This window comes from Mus caroli, unplaced genomic scaffold (genome assembly GCF_978045245.1).
Source record: "Mus caroli unplaced genomic scaffold, Mus_caroli_1 scaffold_10, whole genome shotgun sequence".
In the NCBI taxonomy this organism is placed as follows: Eukaryota; Metazoa; Chordata; class Mammalia; order Rodentia; family Muridae; genus Mus; species Mus caroli.
Window position 1 is genome coordinate 82,572,928 of NW_028227265.1, and position 18,985 is coordinate 82,591,912.

The 18,985-nt window shown below is 44.7% G+C and overlaps 1 protein-coding gene and 1 pseudogene across 1 annotated transcript; both read left to right on the plus strand.

Moving 5' to 3' along the window:
- Nucleotides 1-3,375: 3,375 nt before the first annotated feature.
- Nucleotides 3,376-9,255, plus strand: Cdkn2aip (CDKN2A interacting protein). The gene is made up of 3 exons (XM_029480887.2): nucleotides 3,376-4,067; nucleotides 4,566-4,696; nucleotides 5,310-9,255. The coding sequence occupies exons 1-3, from the start codon at nucleotides 3,817-3,819 to the stop codon at nucleotides 6,620-6,622; spliced, it is 1,695 nt and encodes a 564-aa protein (XP_029336747.1). The 5' UTR covers nucleotides 3,376-3,816; the 3' UTR covers nucleotides 6,623-9,255.
- Nucleotides 9,256-14,638: 5,383 nt separating this feature from the next.
- Nucleotides 14,639-15,568, plus strand: LOC110300819 (zinc finger protein with KRAB and SCAN domains 3 pseudogene; annotated as a pseudogene).
- The last annotated feature ends 3,417 nt before the right edge of the window (nucleotides 15,569-18,985 follow it).

The following is an 18,985-nucleotide window of genomic DNA, read 5'->3' on the forward strand; positions in this document are numbered from 1 at the left end:
AGGGAGTGAGGGAGAGGAAGGAGAGAGAGAGGAGAGGAGGGAGAGAGAGAGAGAGAGAGAGAGAGAGAGAGAGAGAGAGAGAAAGGCAGAGGTAAAGGAAAAGAAATGTACTAATTGATTTTCTGCCATGATCTTGAAGCTAGTCAGGAGGAAGACACGGGACAGCAAGAGAAAAAAAATATCTTGTTTTAAAATTTTACCAACCACTCTGGAAATCAGTCTGGCGGTTCCTCAGAAAATTGGACATAGTACTACCGGAGGATCCCGCAATACCTCTCCTGGGCATATATCCAGAAGATGTTCCACTGGTAATAAGAACACATGCTCCACTATGTTCATAGCAGCCTTATTTATAATAGCCAGAAGCTGGAAAGAACCAGATGTCCCTCAACAGAGGAATGGGTACAGAAAATGTGGTACATTTACAGAATGGAGTACTACTCAGCTATTAAAAAGAATGAATTTATGAAATTCCTAGGCAAATGGATGGACCTGGAGGGCATCATCCTGAGTGAGGTAACCCAACCACAAAAGAACTCACATGATATGTACTCACTGATAAGTGGATATTAGCCCAGAACTTAGAATACCCAAGATACAAGATACAATTTGCAAAACACATGAAACTCAAGAAGAACGATGACCAAAGTGTGGACACTGTGCCCCTTCTTAGAATTGGAACAAAACACCCAGGGAAGGAGTTACAGAGACAAAGTTTGGAGCTGAGACGAAAGGATGGACCATCTAGAGACTGCCACACCTGGGGATCCATCCCATAATCAGCCTCCAAATGCTGACACCATTGCATACACCAGCAAGATTTTGCTGAAAGGACCCTGATATAGTTGTCTCTTGTGAGGCTATGCCGGTGCCTGGCAAACACAGAAGTGGATGCTCACAGTCAGCTATTGGATGGAACACAGGGCCCCCAATGGAAGAGCTAGAGAAAGTACCCAAGGAGCTAAAGGGATCTGCAACCCTATAGGTGGAACAACAATATGAACCAGTAACCCCAGAGCTCGTGTCTCTAGCTGCATATGTATCCGAAGATGGCCTGGTCGGCCATCATTGGGAAGAGAGGCTCCTTGGATCTTGCAAACTTTATATGCCCCAGTACAGGAGAATGCCAGGGCCAAGAAGTGGGAGTTGGTGGTTAGGGGAGTAGGCAGGGAGGGTATGGGGGACTTTTGGGATAGCATTTGAAATGTAAATGAAGAAAATACCTAATTAAAAAAAATAAAATTTTTACCAATGCCACTGGACATGGTGGCACATGCCTGTAATTCCAGCACTCGGAGAGGCAGAAGCAGGCCTGGTCTACAAAGCAAAGTCAGGACAGGCAGGGCTCTGATACACAGAGAAACCCTGTCACAAGTAACAATTTACCAATGTCATCAGCTATGAAATCATATTTTCTTCTAAACCCCTTGCCAAATGTTTCTATAGTCTTTAGATTTCAGGAATAAAAGGAATGGGATAGCAAAATTGAAGCTTCAAACTTCAAAAAAAGTGGCTTTTTTTGGGGGACCTATTGTAGTTTCTTCTGGTACGGCAAGGAAGGCAATATTGTTTTCATGAAGTATCTGGTTCTTATTGCTTCAGCATGTATATAAATTAAAAAACAAAACAAAACAAAAACAAAACACCATTTTGCTTATTTGGTGTTATCTAAAATTATAACTGGCCTGATTAAAAAAAAAATTTAGAGTTGGTGTTTGTTTTTTTGAGACAGGCTTTCTCTGTGCAGCCCTGGCTGTTCTTGTTCATTTTGTTACCCAGGCTGGCCTCAAACAAAGCTGGGCTGACTTGGTTATTTTAGAAGAGACTCTTGCTTCTCACTCTCTCATTAGACCATTGAGACAATGGACCCCGGAGAAATAAGAATTCCCCCAAACATCTTAGAAGTAAAAGGTCCCAGCTCACGGAGACTTTGTCTTCCAGAGAAAGAGTTCGCGTTCTAAACACGGTTAAGCCACCTTGTCCCAGCAGCCTCAGATCCGGACACCAGTGAGCAGGCAGCTGGTTGATGGGCAAGCCACTATTTGATGGCTCCTATCTTAAATGTCCATGTCCTTGGCCTTTTATTTAAACGTGAATCTCATTTCAGAGCTCCAAAAGACTCGTTTGAGATGGGATGGATGCCAGTGAGTCTCTGTCTGTCTCGCTCTCTCTCTCTGCTAGAAAGGGGAGAGTTCGAGAAAGGGGTTCTTTGCGTAGTCCTGCAACTATCTCTGTAGATAAGACTGGCCTCAACTCACAGAGATCCCCCTGCCTCTGATTCAGAGTGCTGGAATTAAAAGGTTGCTTTGTCTCTCCTTGTCAGTGTGGCCTCTTTGAAAGCCTTTTCCTGCTTTCCACTACTAATGTGTCCCTTCTAATTGCCGTATTGGAGCTGAACAGTGTTGGGGCACAGGCCCATGGCTGTCAAGTTTAGTAACCAAATGACTGAATTTTTGCGTGATTATTCTGATTTAAGCATTTTAACAACAAAATGCAAGCATCTATTGAGGGAAAATTCAATTACATAATTTATCACCATCTCATATTATTACACTGATGCTTTGATTTATTGACACATACCTGGATTTGGAAATGTTAATAAACACGCCAGAAAAAAAAAAATCCATGGGTTGGAGAGATGGCTCAGCAGTACGAGCAGATCTTCGAGAAGACCTGGGTTCAATTCCCAGCACCCACAGGGCGCTCAAAATCCTGGGTCACCTCAACTCCAGGAAAGCCATTGCCCTCTTGCTTCCGAGGGCATCAGGCCCGCACATGTAGCACAGACATACATGCAAGCAAAAACCATCGAACTCATAAAAACAAAACAAAACAAATGCAGAAGCAGTTGCTCTTGAGGGAGGAGGCCAGGAGGACAAGATAAGCAGATACATTTCCACTTTGGTCCAATCGGAGTTAACAGTTAAAACCAGTTGGCACGGGGTCGTTTATATCGGGGACCAAAAGCGTTAAGGGAGAGGAAGCGGGTATTGCCCGGGTTGAACCAGGAACCTAAGAAACCGCGGAAACCCAGCCAGATCGTGGGGCGCAAGCGCAAAGGCCTGGTTTCAAAGAGCCGGCTAGACCCAACCGGAGGAGCCGCTTGTGCTCGTCGTTTATGTTACACCCGTGCTCGGTACTTTTATTGTCCCCATCCCACAAGGTATCCGCAGGTCCCCAAACGCCCGGAGACCTTCCGAGCCTCGGGCCCATGGGTTCAGCGGCTCTCGCAGCAGGGCGCAGGCGCGGAAGCCAGCTTTTGTTTATTTTGGCGGCGTGCGACCGCGGGCGTCCGAGGGCGGAACGCGCAGGAGGGGCGGGGCGGTGACTCGGACGTCGCCAGGTCTCCGCGCTCCGCCCGCTGTGTCCCACCGCCCCCCACCCCGGCGCCCCGGGGGTGGACCCGGAGTGCGGCGTCACAAAGCGCCCGCGGAACGCCGCGGCGGCCGCCCCCAGGCGCCGAGGGCCGGGAGGGACGCGGGCCGCTGAAGTCGCCTCGGCCCCGCCTCCGCCGGGCGCGACCGCCGAGCGAGTCGCTGGCGGCTGGGCGCTGCAAAGCATCCTGGGAGGACGCGCTCGCGCCGGAAGGTCTTGTGTGCGTGCGGCGGCAGCGGCGGCGGCGAGGTTATAAAAGGGAGCGAGGCGGCGGCCGGCGGAAGTGGGCGGTTCGTCGGTGCCTTGTTCTGTTGTTTGGGGTTTGGGCTCCTGGAGGGGCGTTCTCGGGAGGGCCGCCGGTGCAGGCCGCGCTGACACAGGGCCGCTTCGCCCCCGGGGCTCCGTGCGCTCGCGCTCTCCCCGTCCCGCAGGGTCCCCAACATGGCGCAGGAGGTGTCCGAGTACCTGAGCCAAAACCCGCGGGTAGCCGCCTGGGTGGAGACGCTGCGCTGCGAGGGCGAGACGGACAAACACTGGCGCCACCGCCGGGAGTTTCTGCTTCGCAATGCCGGGGACCTGGTCCCCGCCACCGACGAGACTGCGGACGCGGAGAGCGGAGCCCGCACTCGGCAGCTCCAGCAGCTCGTCTCCTTCTCCATGGCCTGGGCGAACCATGTCTTCCTAGGGTGCCGGTGAGTGGAGGGAGCGTCGCTCTCCAGCCAGCCTTCCGGGCTTTGCTCCACGCCCCCTGCCGCTGGTCGGGGAGCGCTCTCGCGGGGACCGGCGACGCTGGGGACGGCCGCTTGGGAAGCGCGGGAATCGGTGTGACACTGTGGGTCCTCGGAGGGAGGGCAGGAAGGGCGTCCGGGGCAGCCCCCGACCTCACAGTTGCCGGGCGTCCGGGTGGTATGTGCCCGGCAGATGGAGTTGTTGGTTTTTAGCTGGCAGTACTCCGCCCGGGAGACCCCGAGTTTAAAGGTTCCCTGGCACAGACCCGCCTCCCGAGCCCTTAGGGCATTCGTTTGGGCCATCTCCGATTGTCGCGCGGATCGTACACTTTGATCACGACCAGGAAATGCAGTCCTCGCGCTCCTGCATTCCTCACGCTGCCAGTACTTGGGGGGGGGGGGGAACCATAACAACAACAAAAACAAACCACTTCTTGAGAGCGACTTTTGCTTCTTTTTCAGGTACCCTCAAAAAGTTATGGATAAAATTCTTAGTATGGCTGAAGGCATCAAAGTGACAGATGCTCCAATCCATACCACACGAGACGAACTGGTTGCCAAGGTGAAGAAAAGAGGGATATCAAGTAGCAATGGTTAGCAGATCATAGATGTGAACATACATAGGAGTGTAGAAAATATGCTTTATAAAATTAGGAATCGCTGACATTACTAATTTCTTTTAACAATCCAGAATGTGTATGCTGTATTAATCTAGTTAAAATGTTAAAGCTACACTGTGTGTGTGTGTGTGTGTGTGTGTGTGTGTGTGTGTGTGTGTATGTATGTGTCTGTCTGTCTGTCTGTTTTGGTGCTGAATTTGATTAACTTTTAGATTTTCAAGTCCAATGTCTGATGCTGTTAATATTAGAAACTAATCATATTAATTGATCCTGTTTTAACATATTAATGAAGTTGTTCCATATTTTAAAAGAAACTACTGGTTCTGAAAAAAAAATTTTTTTGTGCTTTTGTTTGCTTTGTTTTGTTTTGACAGGGTTTCTCTGTGTAGCCCAGCCTATCCTGGAACTTGCTCTATAGACCAGGCTGACCTCAACCTCAGGGGTCATGCCTGCCTTTGCTTCCTGAATGCTGGGATGAAAGGCACTTTGCTGCCACCCCACTCTCTGTGCTTTTTAAATGAATGTTTTGTTGATTGTGATGTCTGTAGGAGTCTTAGTAAAATACCTGTGTTTTTCTTCTTTCTAGAAGGGGTAGAGGAACCATCCAAAAAACGAGCCGTAGAAGGAAAAAACAATTCTTCAGTTGAGCGAGATCATGGGAAAAAATCTGCCAAAACAGATCGTTCAGCAGCTCAGCAAGAAAACAGTTCACCGTCCAGGGGGTCGTCCACCAAGTCCGAGAGTGGTGGGACCTCAGCTCGGAGCAGCTCCAGTGGCTCCCATCAGGATAGCTCCACAAGTGAAGGAGACAGATCTGTGTGCAGCCAGAGCAGCAGCAATTCCTCTCAGGTAACCGCAGGGTCTGGAAAGGCTTCGGAGTCAGAAGCTCCAGATAAACGTGGTTCAGCGTCACTTGTTTCTTCCCTGTTGAAGTCTAGTATGAATAGTCATATGACCCAGTCCACTGATAACAGACAGCAGAGTGGATCACCTAAAAAGGGTGCTCTGGAAGGTTCTTCAGGCTCAGCCTCTCAGAGCAGCTCAGAGATGGAGGTGCCCTTGTTGGGCTCCTCTGGAAGTGCAGAAGTAGAGTTGCCGCTACTGTCTTGTAAGTCTAGTTCAGAGACAGCTTCAAGTGGGTTAGCATCTAAAACTAGTTCAGAGGCAAATATTTCATCATCAGTTTCAAAAAACAACTCCTCATCAGGCAGCTCTTTACTGACCCCCAAGAGCAGTTCCACAAATCCATCACTGCTGACATCATCCAAAAGCACGGCTCAGGTAGCTGCATCACTGTTAGCGTCCAAAAGCAGCACTTCGTTAGGAAGCGTGTCTCAGCTGGCTTCCAAGAGTGGGTCTCAGAGTAGCACTTCACAGTTGCCTTCGAAAAGCACCTCCCAGGCCAGTGAGAGTTCTGTTAAGTTTGCTTATCGGAAGTTAACCAACGAAGACATAAAACAGAAGCAGCCTTTCTTCAATAGACTGTATAAGACGGTGGCCTGGAAGTTAGTAGCAGTTGGTGGCTTCAGCCCCACTGTGAATCATGGAGAGCTGCTGAACGCAGCTATTGAGGCTCTGAAAGCAACACTGGATGTGTTTTTTGTCCCACTGAAAGAACTGGCAGATCTGCCTCAAAATAAGAGCTCTCAAGAAAGTATTGTCTGTGAATTGAGGTGTAAGTCGGTGTATTTGGGCACTGGCTGTGGAAAAAGCAAAGAAAATGCAAAAGCAGTTGCATCGAGAGAAGCACTTAAGTTATTTCTCAAGAAGAAGGTGGTGGTGAAGATCTGTAAAAGGAAGTACAGAGGTAACGAGATTGAGGATCTAGTACTCCTTGATGAAGAAGCAAGACCCATAAACTTACCTCCAGCACTGAAACATCCTCAAGAATTACTGTAACTTCTCTAAGTAGTCACTGAATCCAGTATCTGGTGTTTGAAGAGAAAAACTGGCTTTTATATAAAACACTGGCTTTCACAGATTTTATATTGCTTTTTTCCAGTTTTGCAGAAAATTTAAATTCTAGTTCTCTTCACTAAAGTAGAGCTGTAAATAATTTATGACAGTGCATATTAAAGGGTGTACATTGACAGCATACCAGCGTGCTGTTTTATTTGCTGAAGAAAATACTGTCTTCTATTTTTAATGATATATTAGGTACGATGTGTAGTTCTGTAGAATCTTAAAATTTTTTGTACTACTACCAACTTGGTAGAAATGTATTAAGTTGTCTACCATGCCTTTTTTTTTTTCCTAACTTGATTGAATCACATAAAAGGGGGACCACAGTATTTGAATGTGTGAAACTATACAACCTAAGGTTTAAAAATGTTGCTCATGATGCTGAACAGCTCTTAAAGAACAAGAGGAGTTGTCTCAAACTATTTTCATGAAAAGCTGTAAACTTTTTTTTTTAGATATAAAGCAGTATAAAGTACTTATTGTTATTTTATTCTGAAGTTGTTTAAAATTCACCATAATTTTGATGGCTGCAGATTCTTAAGCAGGTTAATTTATGTTTTGAGGTAAATTTCAATTTACACTTTCCTAAGACATAATGTTGGTTTCTATAGGAAGCATATTTTGTGACTACTATGAACAGACTGATTTGTTTAGATATTAAATGCTTTAAGCTATTTTACCTTTTCAAGAAGTTGTGTTTTTTTTTCTCCCACCCTGGTCATAACTAAGGCTCCTCACTGCTATTCAAACTACAACCAAGTAGTTTTCATAGTATAAAACATTTTTATAAATAGGGACGTTTATGTCTAGAACCAGGTGGTTTTTGTATTTGTAGATTTCAGAAGAATGTGGAGAAGACTAGAGAGCCATGGTCAGTTCTTTAATGACTGTATTCATGTGGACTGCATCTGTTAGTTATGAAGTAGAATCTTGTTTCTGTGTCTTAGGTAATTCTATTAATCTGATACGGTTTATTTTAAAAGTCTTGTCTAAGGTATATGACTTTTGGCCTTCTGGCTTTCTAAGAACTGCACACTGGACAGTAATGGAGATAATATATAGAAAAAAAGACCTTTCATATTTACTAGTTATATTGGTATTGGAAGGTTGAACATAAGCACAATTTAAGTGTGTAAAAATTAGTTTGTAGTTTAGGAATAATAAAGACACTTAATTTCCTGAGCTTGAACTGAAATAATCAGGGATGTTTGTATTTTGCCAGATAACATTTTTAAATTATTTGTTTTTTTGAGAATGGCTCATTGGATACCAGAGCAAAATCTATATTCTGTAAATGGTCTGGCTGCCCTTACATAGTGTGGAAAACACTAATATGAGTGAGTTGTAAAAAACACTGTCAAGTTTCTTCTGTTGTGTATTTTGTAAACTAATGCTTACCAGAAAAGTGAGCCAAAAATTAGAATAAATACATTTCTGAAATATATCTTATAAGATGATTGGGTAATTTCCTCAAGTGATTTGTTTTAAACAAATTTATAAAGGCATTTTATATTGACAATCCTTTAAATAATAATCTTTTGAGGTGGAAGAATGTGTGCTCTCATAGACCTATAATTTCAACTACTTGACAGGCTAAGTCAAGAAGAGCTAAGGCCTTTGAGCACTAGAGCAGCAGTTTGAGACCCTGTCTGTCTGAAAAGAAAAAGGCTCTGGGATATGAGTCCTGTGGTAGTGTTGGTGGTGCATGCTTCTAATCTCAGCACTCTGGAGGCAGAGACAGGTGGCTGTGAGAAACCCCCTTCACCAAGGAAAAGGTAGGTGGTAGAATGCTTACTTAGTGTGCAGGGCCCTGAGTTGAATTTCCAGTACCTCCATAAAACAGAGCAAATGAAAACTGATGATATATTTTCTTGAGAGGGGGGGTAAATTATATATAGTCCTGGCTGGTCTTGAACTTGGAAAGTAGTATTCCTCTCTGCTCCTCAGTGCCGGGGCTATAGCTGTGTGACTCCTACAGTTATGTTGTTCATTTATACAGCATGCGCTTAATAAGAACTTACAGATCCCCATGGTAGGAGTTGGCTCAGTGAGGTGAGTACTTGTTGCTTCCATGTAAACACTGGGCGACAGTGATGGCCCATCTGTCGTTGCAGCACTGGGAAAACGGGGAGTCCCAGGGAGCCTCAATCTGTAAGGTGGAGAGTAACGGAAAGAGCCGTCTATATACACCTTAACAAGTAAGCAAAGGAGCAGTCAAGATCTCTGACTTAAAACAAATATGTATTTTGTAGTTATTCATTAGTACAGTGTAGTGAAAGAAAAATAACTTTGAAGTCTGTTCTTGGGGATTTTCAAGACTTTGGAGGCATAGTAGATAGTACACGTATCACTGTGGAAGCCGCCAGGTAAATGGTAAAGCTGTAATTGCTCCGTGGCTAACCTCAGTTGTTTGATTCTAGTTTCATAGATGTTAAATGTACTTGGTGCTGAGTAAAATTGTAAATGTACTCTCCAAGTACAGCTGAGCAAATGGCCAAGGGCCCAAGTGCACTTGATGTAGCCATAACAGTTACATACACAGTGCTCTCCCGTGTTTTGTGGGGTTGTGAAACCTCTATGAGGTGGAGCCTCACTGCTGGAGGACAGGAGTCTTTGGGGGCGGGTCTTAAAGTTGAATAGCTTGGCCCCCGCTTTGAGACAGGATTGCACTCTGTAACAATAAGCTAGCTATATAGACTAGACAGACACCACACATCTACATGTTTCTTGGGATTTAAATCAGTAACACCATGCCTTGCCTGGCTTCTCTTCCTGTCCTGGTTAGATACTGTGACCTGCTGTCCGGTGTCCTTGTCACGGCTTTCCATGCTTTTAGGGGCTGTATATACCCTTGAGCTGTAAGCCAACATAAACCTTCCAGTTTCCTGAGTCATGGCTATAAGAAAGGCAGCTTCATCCTAGGCCAGTGGTTCTCCCCCTACCTAATGCTGCAGCCCTTTCATACAGTTCCTCATGCTGTGGTGACCCCATCATAAAACTATTTCTCTTGCTACTTCATGCTAAATTTGCTACTATTACATCTGGTATATGTTTTCCGATGTTCTCAGGTGACCCCTGTGTAAGGATCATTCGACTCCCAAAGAAGTTGAGAAAGAACTAGGCATTCAAGAGAAACAAACTGACTAAATACTTAGAATTACATTCCAAAGATCCCAAAATGGTTAGAGAGTTAAGACTGTAGCATGTTTCACTCTAGGTTCTTAAGGATTAAGAAATTTCTTTAAAAAAAAAAAAAAAGTAGTGATAAGTAATTTGTGAGTTAATCTGGTCTCTCTTTGTTTTTTCGAGACAAGGTTTCTCTTTATAGCCCTGGCTGTCCTGGAACTCACTTTGTAGACCAGGCTGGTCTCGAACTGGGAAATTTGCCTGCCTCTGCCTCCCAAGTATGGGATTAAAGGCATGTGTCACCACTGCCAGGCTCAATCTGGTCTTTACTTGAGTATCCAGAAAGCCTATCTGTGAGTTGTAATTTCATTTGAGACCATATGGCTGGATCGGGTAGGTCAGAATAGTGCTAGGGTGTTAGATGCTGAGAGGCAAGCACCTTTTTATTTATTACATGTAAGTACACTGTAGCTGTCTTCAGGGAGTCAGATCTCATTATGGGTGGTTGTGAGCCACCATGTGGTTGCTGGGATTTGAACTTTGGACCTTCGGAAGAGCAGTCGGGTGCTCTTACCCACTGAGCCATCTCACCAGCCCCAGTTTATTTTCTTAAGCCAGGATCAGCTCTGCCTGGTCTGGTCCTATGTCCCTCCTGGCTTAGCCTCCTGCATGCTTGGTGTATACATGTGTTCCTCTGTGCCTGGTTCTGTCTTTTAAATTCATGTACTTTTGAAGTGTTTCCTGTTTGGAAAAACAAAACAAAAAAAGAATTAAAACTTTTATTAAAATGCAAGTTGTGCGCAGAGGCGGTCCCCACTTCCCTCTTACTCCTTTAACTGTGCTCCGTGGTCTTGAGATGAGTGCCACCACGCCCAGCCGCCCTACTCTCTTTGACTTTGTACTCACCACAGTTTGAACCGGTTGCATCAGTTTAATAGTAGGGATAGTTCAAAGTTCTCATTGCTTCAGGGTAGCTCTCCTTCGTAAAACCTTAACTACGAAAAGGTGTGTTGAGCAAGCCAAAATAGATTAAAAAAAAAAAAGTGAAAGCATGGTTGCCAAGACGTCCACCCAGTTATTGCTGTGTCGGAACATATGAAGGAGAACCGTTACAGCCAGCCACTGACTCCCAACTTTTGATCCCAAGTCCCCAAGTTATGCTCCCAAAACAGAACTGGTCAAAAACTTAGCCTACAGCAGAGCTTCCCCTGCTCCTGTGTTTCCTGTCGTCTGCTCGGTTTTGAGCTGCTCTCACACCAATACTTTGCTGCCCAGGCTGCCTGTACGGCACCCTTTGTGTCAGATGCCTGCTGCTTAAAGCATAGGTAAGTGGACAGGACGTTAACAATCTTACCTGACAGTCTACATGGGACCCTTCCTTCCTTACACTAAAATTTCACCTGGTATTGCCTTTCTGGAGAAACTGTTACCACTAAAATTGTGTTTGGAATTTAGTAGTTGGATGGCAATCACATCCAGAGCACACTCCCTTAAATCTGGTAGCTGTGAAAGAGCAGGTCAGTCCTCTTACTGTACCCTTACTGGAAAATGACTTGTGACTGAACTGCTGGCCAGTAAGAGACACAGGATACACTCTCTCAGACAAAGTCAGAGTCTGGGAGCGGTGTACATTCAGTTTTCTTTTTTTGTCTTTCTTTTTTTAAATATTTATTTTATGTATGTGAGTACACCATTGCTTTCTTCAGACACACCAAAAGAGGGCATCAGATCACATTACAGATGGTTGTGAGCCACCATGTGATTGCTGGGAATTGAACTCAGGACCTCTGGAAGAGCAGTCGGTGCTCTTAACTGCTGAGCCATCTCTCCAACCCCTTTGCCTTAGACAAAGTCAGAGCCTGGTAGCGATGTACCTTCAGTTTCCTTCCCTGAGTAAGTCTTAATATTTGAGGCAATAGCCTGTTTTCAAGAGCTACCTGGAATAAACAGGCAGCAAGCGGCCACATACTGGATGTTCATAAGGCAAATGAATAAGCACAAAAAATTGAAAACGGATATCAAGTGCTTGCATCATCTTGCACATAATATTTACTGTTAAAATGTTGACCAAACATGGAAATATACCAAGAAGCTAACTAACTCTTACTATTCGAAATGTCTGAATTGAAGTTTTAAAAAATCAGTAACAGCCCGGCAGTGGTGGCACGTGCCTTTAATCCCAGTACTTGGGAGGCAGAGGCAGGGGGATTTCTGAGTTCGAGGCCAGCCTGGTCTACAAAGTGAGTTCCAGGACAGCCAGGGCTACACAGAGAAACCCTGTCTCAAAACAAAACAAAAAATCAATAACTATAGATACAATTTCCAATAGTTGAAATATTTGCTGACATTCAACGTTTATAGGAAGTTATAGAAGGTACTTAAGGATTAGATATAAGTATATTGATCATGGGGCTGGAGAGATGGCCCCGCAATTAAGAGCAACTAGCTGGTGTTCCAGAGGACCGGGGTTCAATCCCAGCACCCACATGGCAGCTCACAACTGTAACTTCAGCTCCAGGAGCTCCAACATGCAGACACATGCAGGGAAAACTCCAATTCACGCCAAATAAAAAGCATTGTTTTAAAGGTATTGCCACTCATCTATCTCTCAGTGACATTAGTTGAACAAAAAGTGCTGCTGGGGATGGAACAAGAATAGTAGAATCCAAATACCGCATGAATGCCCGAAGAAGCCAGACATCCGCTTTTATAAGCACTTAGAGGACAACTGCTAAATGACCAATAATTGTGCAGACAACAGTTTTACTGCAGTGCTGCTAACTTAGAAACAAACTATCTAGAGATGGAATCTTACCAAATGCCCAGATGGGCTCCAATCCAATTCCTAAATCTGGGCTGGCGAGATGGCTTATCGGGTAAGAGCACTGTCTGCTCTTTCGAAGGTCCTGAGTTCAAATCCCAGCAACCACATGGTGGCTCACAACCACCTGTAATGAGATGTGACGCCCTCTTTCTGGTGAGTCTGAAGACAGCTACAGTGTACTTATGATAACTCTTTGGGGGACTGAGTGAATGGGGTTGACAGGAGTGAGCAGGGCAGGCTGGAGTGAGTGAGGTCCTACAAAATTCAATTCCCAACAACCACACGAAGGCTCACAACCATCTGTATAGCTACAGTGAACTCATACATTAAATTAATAAATATTTTTTAAAAAATTTTAAAGAAAATTGGACATAGTACTACCGGAGGATCCAGCAATACCTCTCCTGGGCATATATCCAGAAGATGTCCCAACCGGTAAGAAGGACACATGCTCCATTATGTTCATAGCAGCCTTATTTATAATAGCCAGAAGCTGGAAAGAACCCAGATGCCCCTCAACAGAGGAATGGATACAGAAAATGTGGTACATTTATACAATGGAGTACTACTCAGCTATTAAAAAGAATGAATTTATGAAATTCCTAGGCAAATGGATGGACCTGGAGGGCATCATCCTGAGTGAGGTAGCACAATCACAAAGGAACTCACATGATATGTACTCACTGATAAGTGGATATTAGCCCAAAACTTAGGATACCCAAGATATAAGATACAATTTGCTAAACGCATGAAACTCAAGAAGAATGAAGACCAAAGTGTGGACACTGTGTCCCTTCTTAGAATTGGGAACAAAACACCCATGGAAGGAGTTACAGAGGCAAAGTTTGGAGCTGTGACGAAAGGATGGACCATCTAGAGACTGCCATATCCGGGGATCCACCCCATAATCAGCTTCCAAATTCTGACACCATTGCATACACTAGCAAGATTTAGTGAAAGGACCCAGATATAGCTGTCTCTTGTGAGACTATGCCGGGGCCTAGCAAACACAGAAGTGGATGCTCACAGTCAGCTATTGGATGGATCACAGGGCTTCCAATAGAGGAGCTAGAGAAAGTACCCAAGGAGCTAAAGGGATCTGCAACCCTATAGGTGGAACAACATTATGAACTAACCAGTACCCCGGAGCTCTTGAATCTAGCTGCATATGTATCAAAAGATGGCCTAGTCGGCCATCACTGGAAAGAGAGGCCCACTGGACACACAAACTATATGCCCCAGTACAGGGGAACGCCAGGGCCAAAAAAATGGGAATGGGTGGGTAGGGAAGTGCGGGGGGGGGGGGGGAGGGTATGGTGGACTTTTGGGATAGCATTGGAAATGTAATTGAGGAAAATACGTAATAAAAATATTAAAAATTAAAAAAATAAATGTTTTAATCTTCAAGAACTCTGGAATTAAAGACAGAGACTACATACCAGCTAATAAAACATCTGGATGAATAAGATGTAGTTCAAGTGATGCTTAAATACAAAGTCAAACTAAAAAGGGAAATGAAAAAAAAAATGGAAGAAAAATATGATAGAATTGGAAGTTGATGAAACAGAACCATTTTAAAACAAATGTGTAGAATCAAAAACTGAATTTAAAAAATCTTGTTTTTAAACGTTAATATAATGTGTTAGGCTGGGAGTAACAGTTCATGCCTTAATCCCAGCTCTTAGGCAGATGCTGCAGATCTCTGAGTTTGACACCAGCCTGCTCTGTCTACAAAGCAAGTTCAGAACTGCCAAGAAACATAGACCCTGTCTCGAAAACAAACAAAAACAAAAGCATGAGATAACCTAATCAAAGACGAAGTGAAGAATAGACAAATGGCTGATTTCAGAGTCTCCCTGAAAAGAGACAATAACCATTGATCCAGAGAGAGCCTCTTAGGAGAACATGAGAGGAATGGGTAGTGTCTCTCAGTCTCTCCCCCACCGTGGATTCCAAGGCGCCCCTCAGGCTGTGACGTTCCCCCAGTAAGCATTTTAATAGCTATGCCACTCTTCAAGCATGAATCTCAGGAATCTTTGGAGTGTTCACCCTTACAGGCCAGAGGGCTCGAAATGAAGCCTGAGACCAGGGACTTGCCTCGAGCTGAAGAATACAGGGACCAAAAGCCTGAGCAGACAGTGTGCTTCCTGGGTGAAGACACTGTCCCGATTCCTACAGGTGTAGAAGCCAGTGAGCAGGAAGGCAAGTTACAGACAGCACAGAAGCGTGCCACAGGAACCAGGCAGCACTTTTGCTGTGAATGTGGGAAGAGCTTTGCTCAGAGTTCAGGCTTGACCAAGCACAAGAGAATCCACACAGGAGAGAAGCCCTATGAATGTGAAGACTGTGGGAAGACCTTTATTGGGAGCTCTGCCCTTGTCATTCATCAGAGAGTTCACACTGGTGAGAAGCCATATGAGTGTGAAGAATGTGGCAAAGTCTTCAGTCACAGCTCCAACCTCATCAAGCACCAGAGAACCCACACTGGGGAAAAGCCCTATGAGGGTGATGACTGTGGGAAAACCTTCACTCAAAGCTGCAGCCTCCTTGAACATCACAAAATTCACACTGGGGAGAAGCCATTCCAGTGCAGCTTGTGTGGCAAAGCCTTTAGGCGTAGCTCACATCTCCTGAGACATCAGCGGATCCATGGTGATAAAACTGCTCCAAAACCTCTGCATGGAGAGGCCTGGGAAGGTCAGAGTCTGGTGGCAGGCCAGGGGGAAGATGTTGAAGCTCCTGAGACTTACCAGTGCAATGAGTGTGAGAGAAGTTTCACTCGGAGGAGAAGCCTTCTTGAACATAAAAAAATCCACACGAGTGAGAAACCCTACCAGTGTGATGCATGCGGGAAGGGCTTTACCCGAACTTCATACCTTGCTCAACATCAGAGGAGCCACGTGGGGAAAAAATTGTCTCACAGTGATCTGTAGCACACCTGCTGGGGTTGGTGAGCACTTGCAGTGAGCTGAAGACACCTGGAGCCCTCACTACCTGCAGAAGAGAGGGTGTGGCCAATACACACTGTCCGGCGTTAGATGTTATAGTTTGAGGTGGATTATCTTTCCTGTTTAAAAAGTAACTGGAATGAGACTTACCAATTGAGGATATGGAGGTGTTCTCTGGATGAGATCGCACTGAAGTGTTCCCACCATTTGGATCTACAAGGACTTCCAGAACAGTCACTCTTAGCCAGCAGTTTTCTCCTGAATGGATGGTTCCGGATTTTGGAGTGTCCCTTCTTTACTATTTGTTTGTCAATCTGAATCTTTTTTTTTTTTTTTTTGGTTTTTCAAGACAGGGTTTCTCTGTATAGCCCGGGCTGTCCTGGAACTCACTTTGTAGACCAGGCTGGCCTCGAACTCAGAAATCCGCCTGCCTCTGCCTCCCGAGTGCTGGGATTAAAGGCGTGCGCCACCACGCCCGGCTTGTCAATCTGAATCTTTTATGTCTAGTCAGATTCCTGCGGTCTTAGCTCCCCTCTTGTGCCTTGTGCATGGGTGCTAGAAAACCTTTACTCCAGGGACTGATGAAATGCTCTTCAACACTGAAAATCTGGGTCTAGCTTTCTGAAGGAGTTCTAACTTGGACCATTTGCGTTTGCATCTAACTGGCTAAGGTTCTAGAGTCTGAGGCAGCCCTACAGTTTTCATATTAAGTACACAGTGTTACAGAGTTCGAGTAGAGAGATTCCATATATCTTTACGAGGATAGAGAATATATGATGAAGAATGCCTCCAGCAACTTCTGAAGATGTAGGGAGACATTCCTGTCCTAAAAACCTCCATTAGAACATACTTAGTTGTTTTTTTTTTTAACCTTTTACTGTGAAAGTTTTCAGTTATGAAAATAAAAGGCAATCTTATTTTCATGAAAAAAAAATAGCTGTGCCATTTTACTACCCCAGCTTCCCCCACCCCACCCCCTTTTTTTCTTTCTCTTTAAATTCTCTGTATTGCTAAGAATAATCTTGACCTTCAGACTTCAGGCTGTGTCCGTGCCTACTGAGTGCTGGGGTTACAGCTGTTGTCACACCATGAGCATCAACACCTTTTTAAAAAAGACCAGCCTGGTCTACAAAGTGAGTTCCAGGACAGCCAGGGCTACACAGAGAAACCCTGTCTCGAAAAAAACCAAAAAAAAAAAAAAAAAAAAGACAAGTTCTCATTGGGCAGCTCTGGCAGCTCTGACTGGCCAGGAACTTGCTGTGCAGACCAGGCTGACTTTGAAGTTGTCTCAGACTCAGAGACTTGCCTGCCTTTGTCTCATGGGAAGTAAAGAGTATCAAAGGTATGCCCCACCACAACATTTTCTAAGCTTTCTAAGCCACTCCATCGACATTTTCTAAGGTCTTTTAAAAGGAAGCATTCTTCTGTATATAAGTGGTTTTTGCCTGGATGTATGTGCATAATGTACATCAGAGGCCAGAAGTGGGTATCAGAATCTCCTAGAATTGGAATTCGGGATGGTTAGGAGTGGCTGTCAAGTGCTAGGAACCAACCCAGGGTCCTCTGTGAGAGCAGCAAGTGCTCTAAACCACTGAACTATCCTGCAGCCTTGACATGAACTAGAGAGAGGGAGGGGAAGAGGGAGGGGGAGAGAATGCATGCATATACATTCTTAGCATGATACAATGAGCTTAATCACAGAGACATCATTCGTTTAATGGAGAAGCATATGGTTAAATACTGAAAAGGAGGCTCAGGGTTCTCTAGAGTCACAGAACTAACGGGTATGGGTAGTCTCTATACAGTAAGGGAATTGATGACTTACAGTCCAACTCCCAACCGTGGTCAGCAGCAGCTGTGAATAGAAGTCCAAGGATCTAGCAGTTGCTCAGTTCCACAAGGCAAGCAGGTGAAGGAGAGAGAGAGAGAGAGAGAGAGAGAGAGAGAGAGTAAGTAAATCTTCCTTCTTCCAATGTCCTTATGTAGGTCTCCAGCAGAAGGTATGGCCCAGATTAAAGGTATGTACCACCTTGAACTCAGAGATCTCCCTGTCTTAATCTTCTGGCATTCATAGCCACTATGCCTCAAGATCTCCATGCCAAGATCCAGGTCAGAAACCTGTATCTCCCAGCCTCCAGATTAGGATCACTGGATCATAGCCTTCCAATTCTGGATTGTAGTTCATTCCAGATATAGTCAGGTTGACGACCAGGAATAGCCACTACAGAGGCTAAGTCATTATTGGTTAGATACTATATGAACGCTCTCCTAACAGTTAATTTAAAAAATCAAAACAGTAGATAATTTACTGAACCTTGTCTGTCTGAGAAACTACTTGTAACAAAAAGAAGTTAGACTTTCTTATCTAGGATTGTGACATTTTGTTAACATATAATTGTACAAGGCAAGGGCTCTTGTCACATTTTCATGTGTACTGATAGTGTGTTTTGGTTTTATCTGCCCCATTCCCCTCCCCCTACTCCATTACATGTTTAGTTTCACATCCTTTTGTTCACATAGTGTCCACATATAAGAGAAATCACTCTTTCAGCAAAAGAAGATATGTCAGCCACAATGTGTGGACTGAGCCATGACCTGGAGGAGTGCTTCGTGGGCGTTTCTGAGTGCTCTTAGGATAAGGGCAGCAGAAACTAGCCTACTCAGCAATGACTTTATCAAGTGAACTTGATAGTGATAGTTGAACAAATCTCTCCAAGGCCTTCAAAAAAAAATCCCTCTAAGTAAGGACTTCTTAAATGTCTTCCACTTACAAGCCTTGTCTTTATAATAAAGAGAAGAAAAAAAAAAAAAAAAAAACAACACCCTTAAAAGACAAGCAGCTTCTAGCTCACACTGTATTGCTGAGGGTGACCTTGATCTAGTGGTATTCCTGACTCTATCTCCTAGTACTGGAATTACAGATATGCACCACCACTTCTGGTTTATGTGTGGTACTGGGATCAAAACCAAGGATTTGCATATACTAGGAAGGCATTCTACCAATGGAGCTATACCCAGTAGCTGTATACCCAAAGCCCCACCTGAGAATCTGGGTATATAGGAGTATGAAATAGGTATACAAATCAGTCACTGATAATTATAATTTTTTTTAAAAAAATTGTGTGTGTATGTGTGTATATGCGTGTGTGTGTGTGTGTGTGAGTGTGTGTGTGTGTGTGTATGTTTGAGAAATGTCCCCCCATAGGTTCAGACTCTTGCACCCTAAGTGGTGATGCTGTTTGGAGAAGGGAGGTGCAGCTTTGCACTTGTATGGAATGGGAGGTGCTTTGAAGTTTAAAGCCTCATCCTACTTCTAGGATGTTCTCTCTGTTTCCTGCTCCTGCTGCCATGCCGGCTGTCTGCTGCTGTGCTTCCCTGCCCCATGGATTCTTCCCTGGGCAA

What these genes read in the sequence shown, in the direction of transcription:
- Cdkn2aip (XM_029480887.2), top strand. Translation starts at nt 3,817, where the DNA reads ATGGCGCAGGAGGTGTCCGAGTACCTGAGCCAAAACCCGCGGGTAGCC. An exon ending in CATGTCTTCCTAGGGTGCCG is followed by an intron (nt 4,068 to 4,565) that starts GTGAGTGGAGGG and finishes CTTCTTTTTCAG; the next exon opens with GTACCCTCAAAAAGTTATGG. An exon ending in AGGGATATCAAGTAGCAATG is followed by an intron (nt 4,697 to 5,309) that starts GTTAGCAGATCA and finishes TCTTCTTTCTAG; the next exon opens with AAGGGGTAGAGGAACCATCC.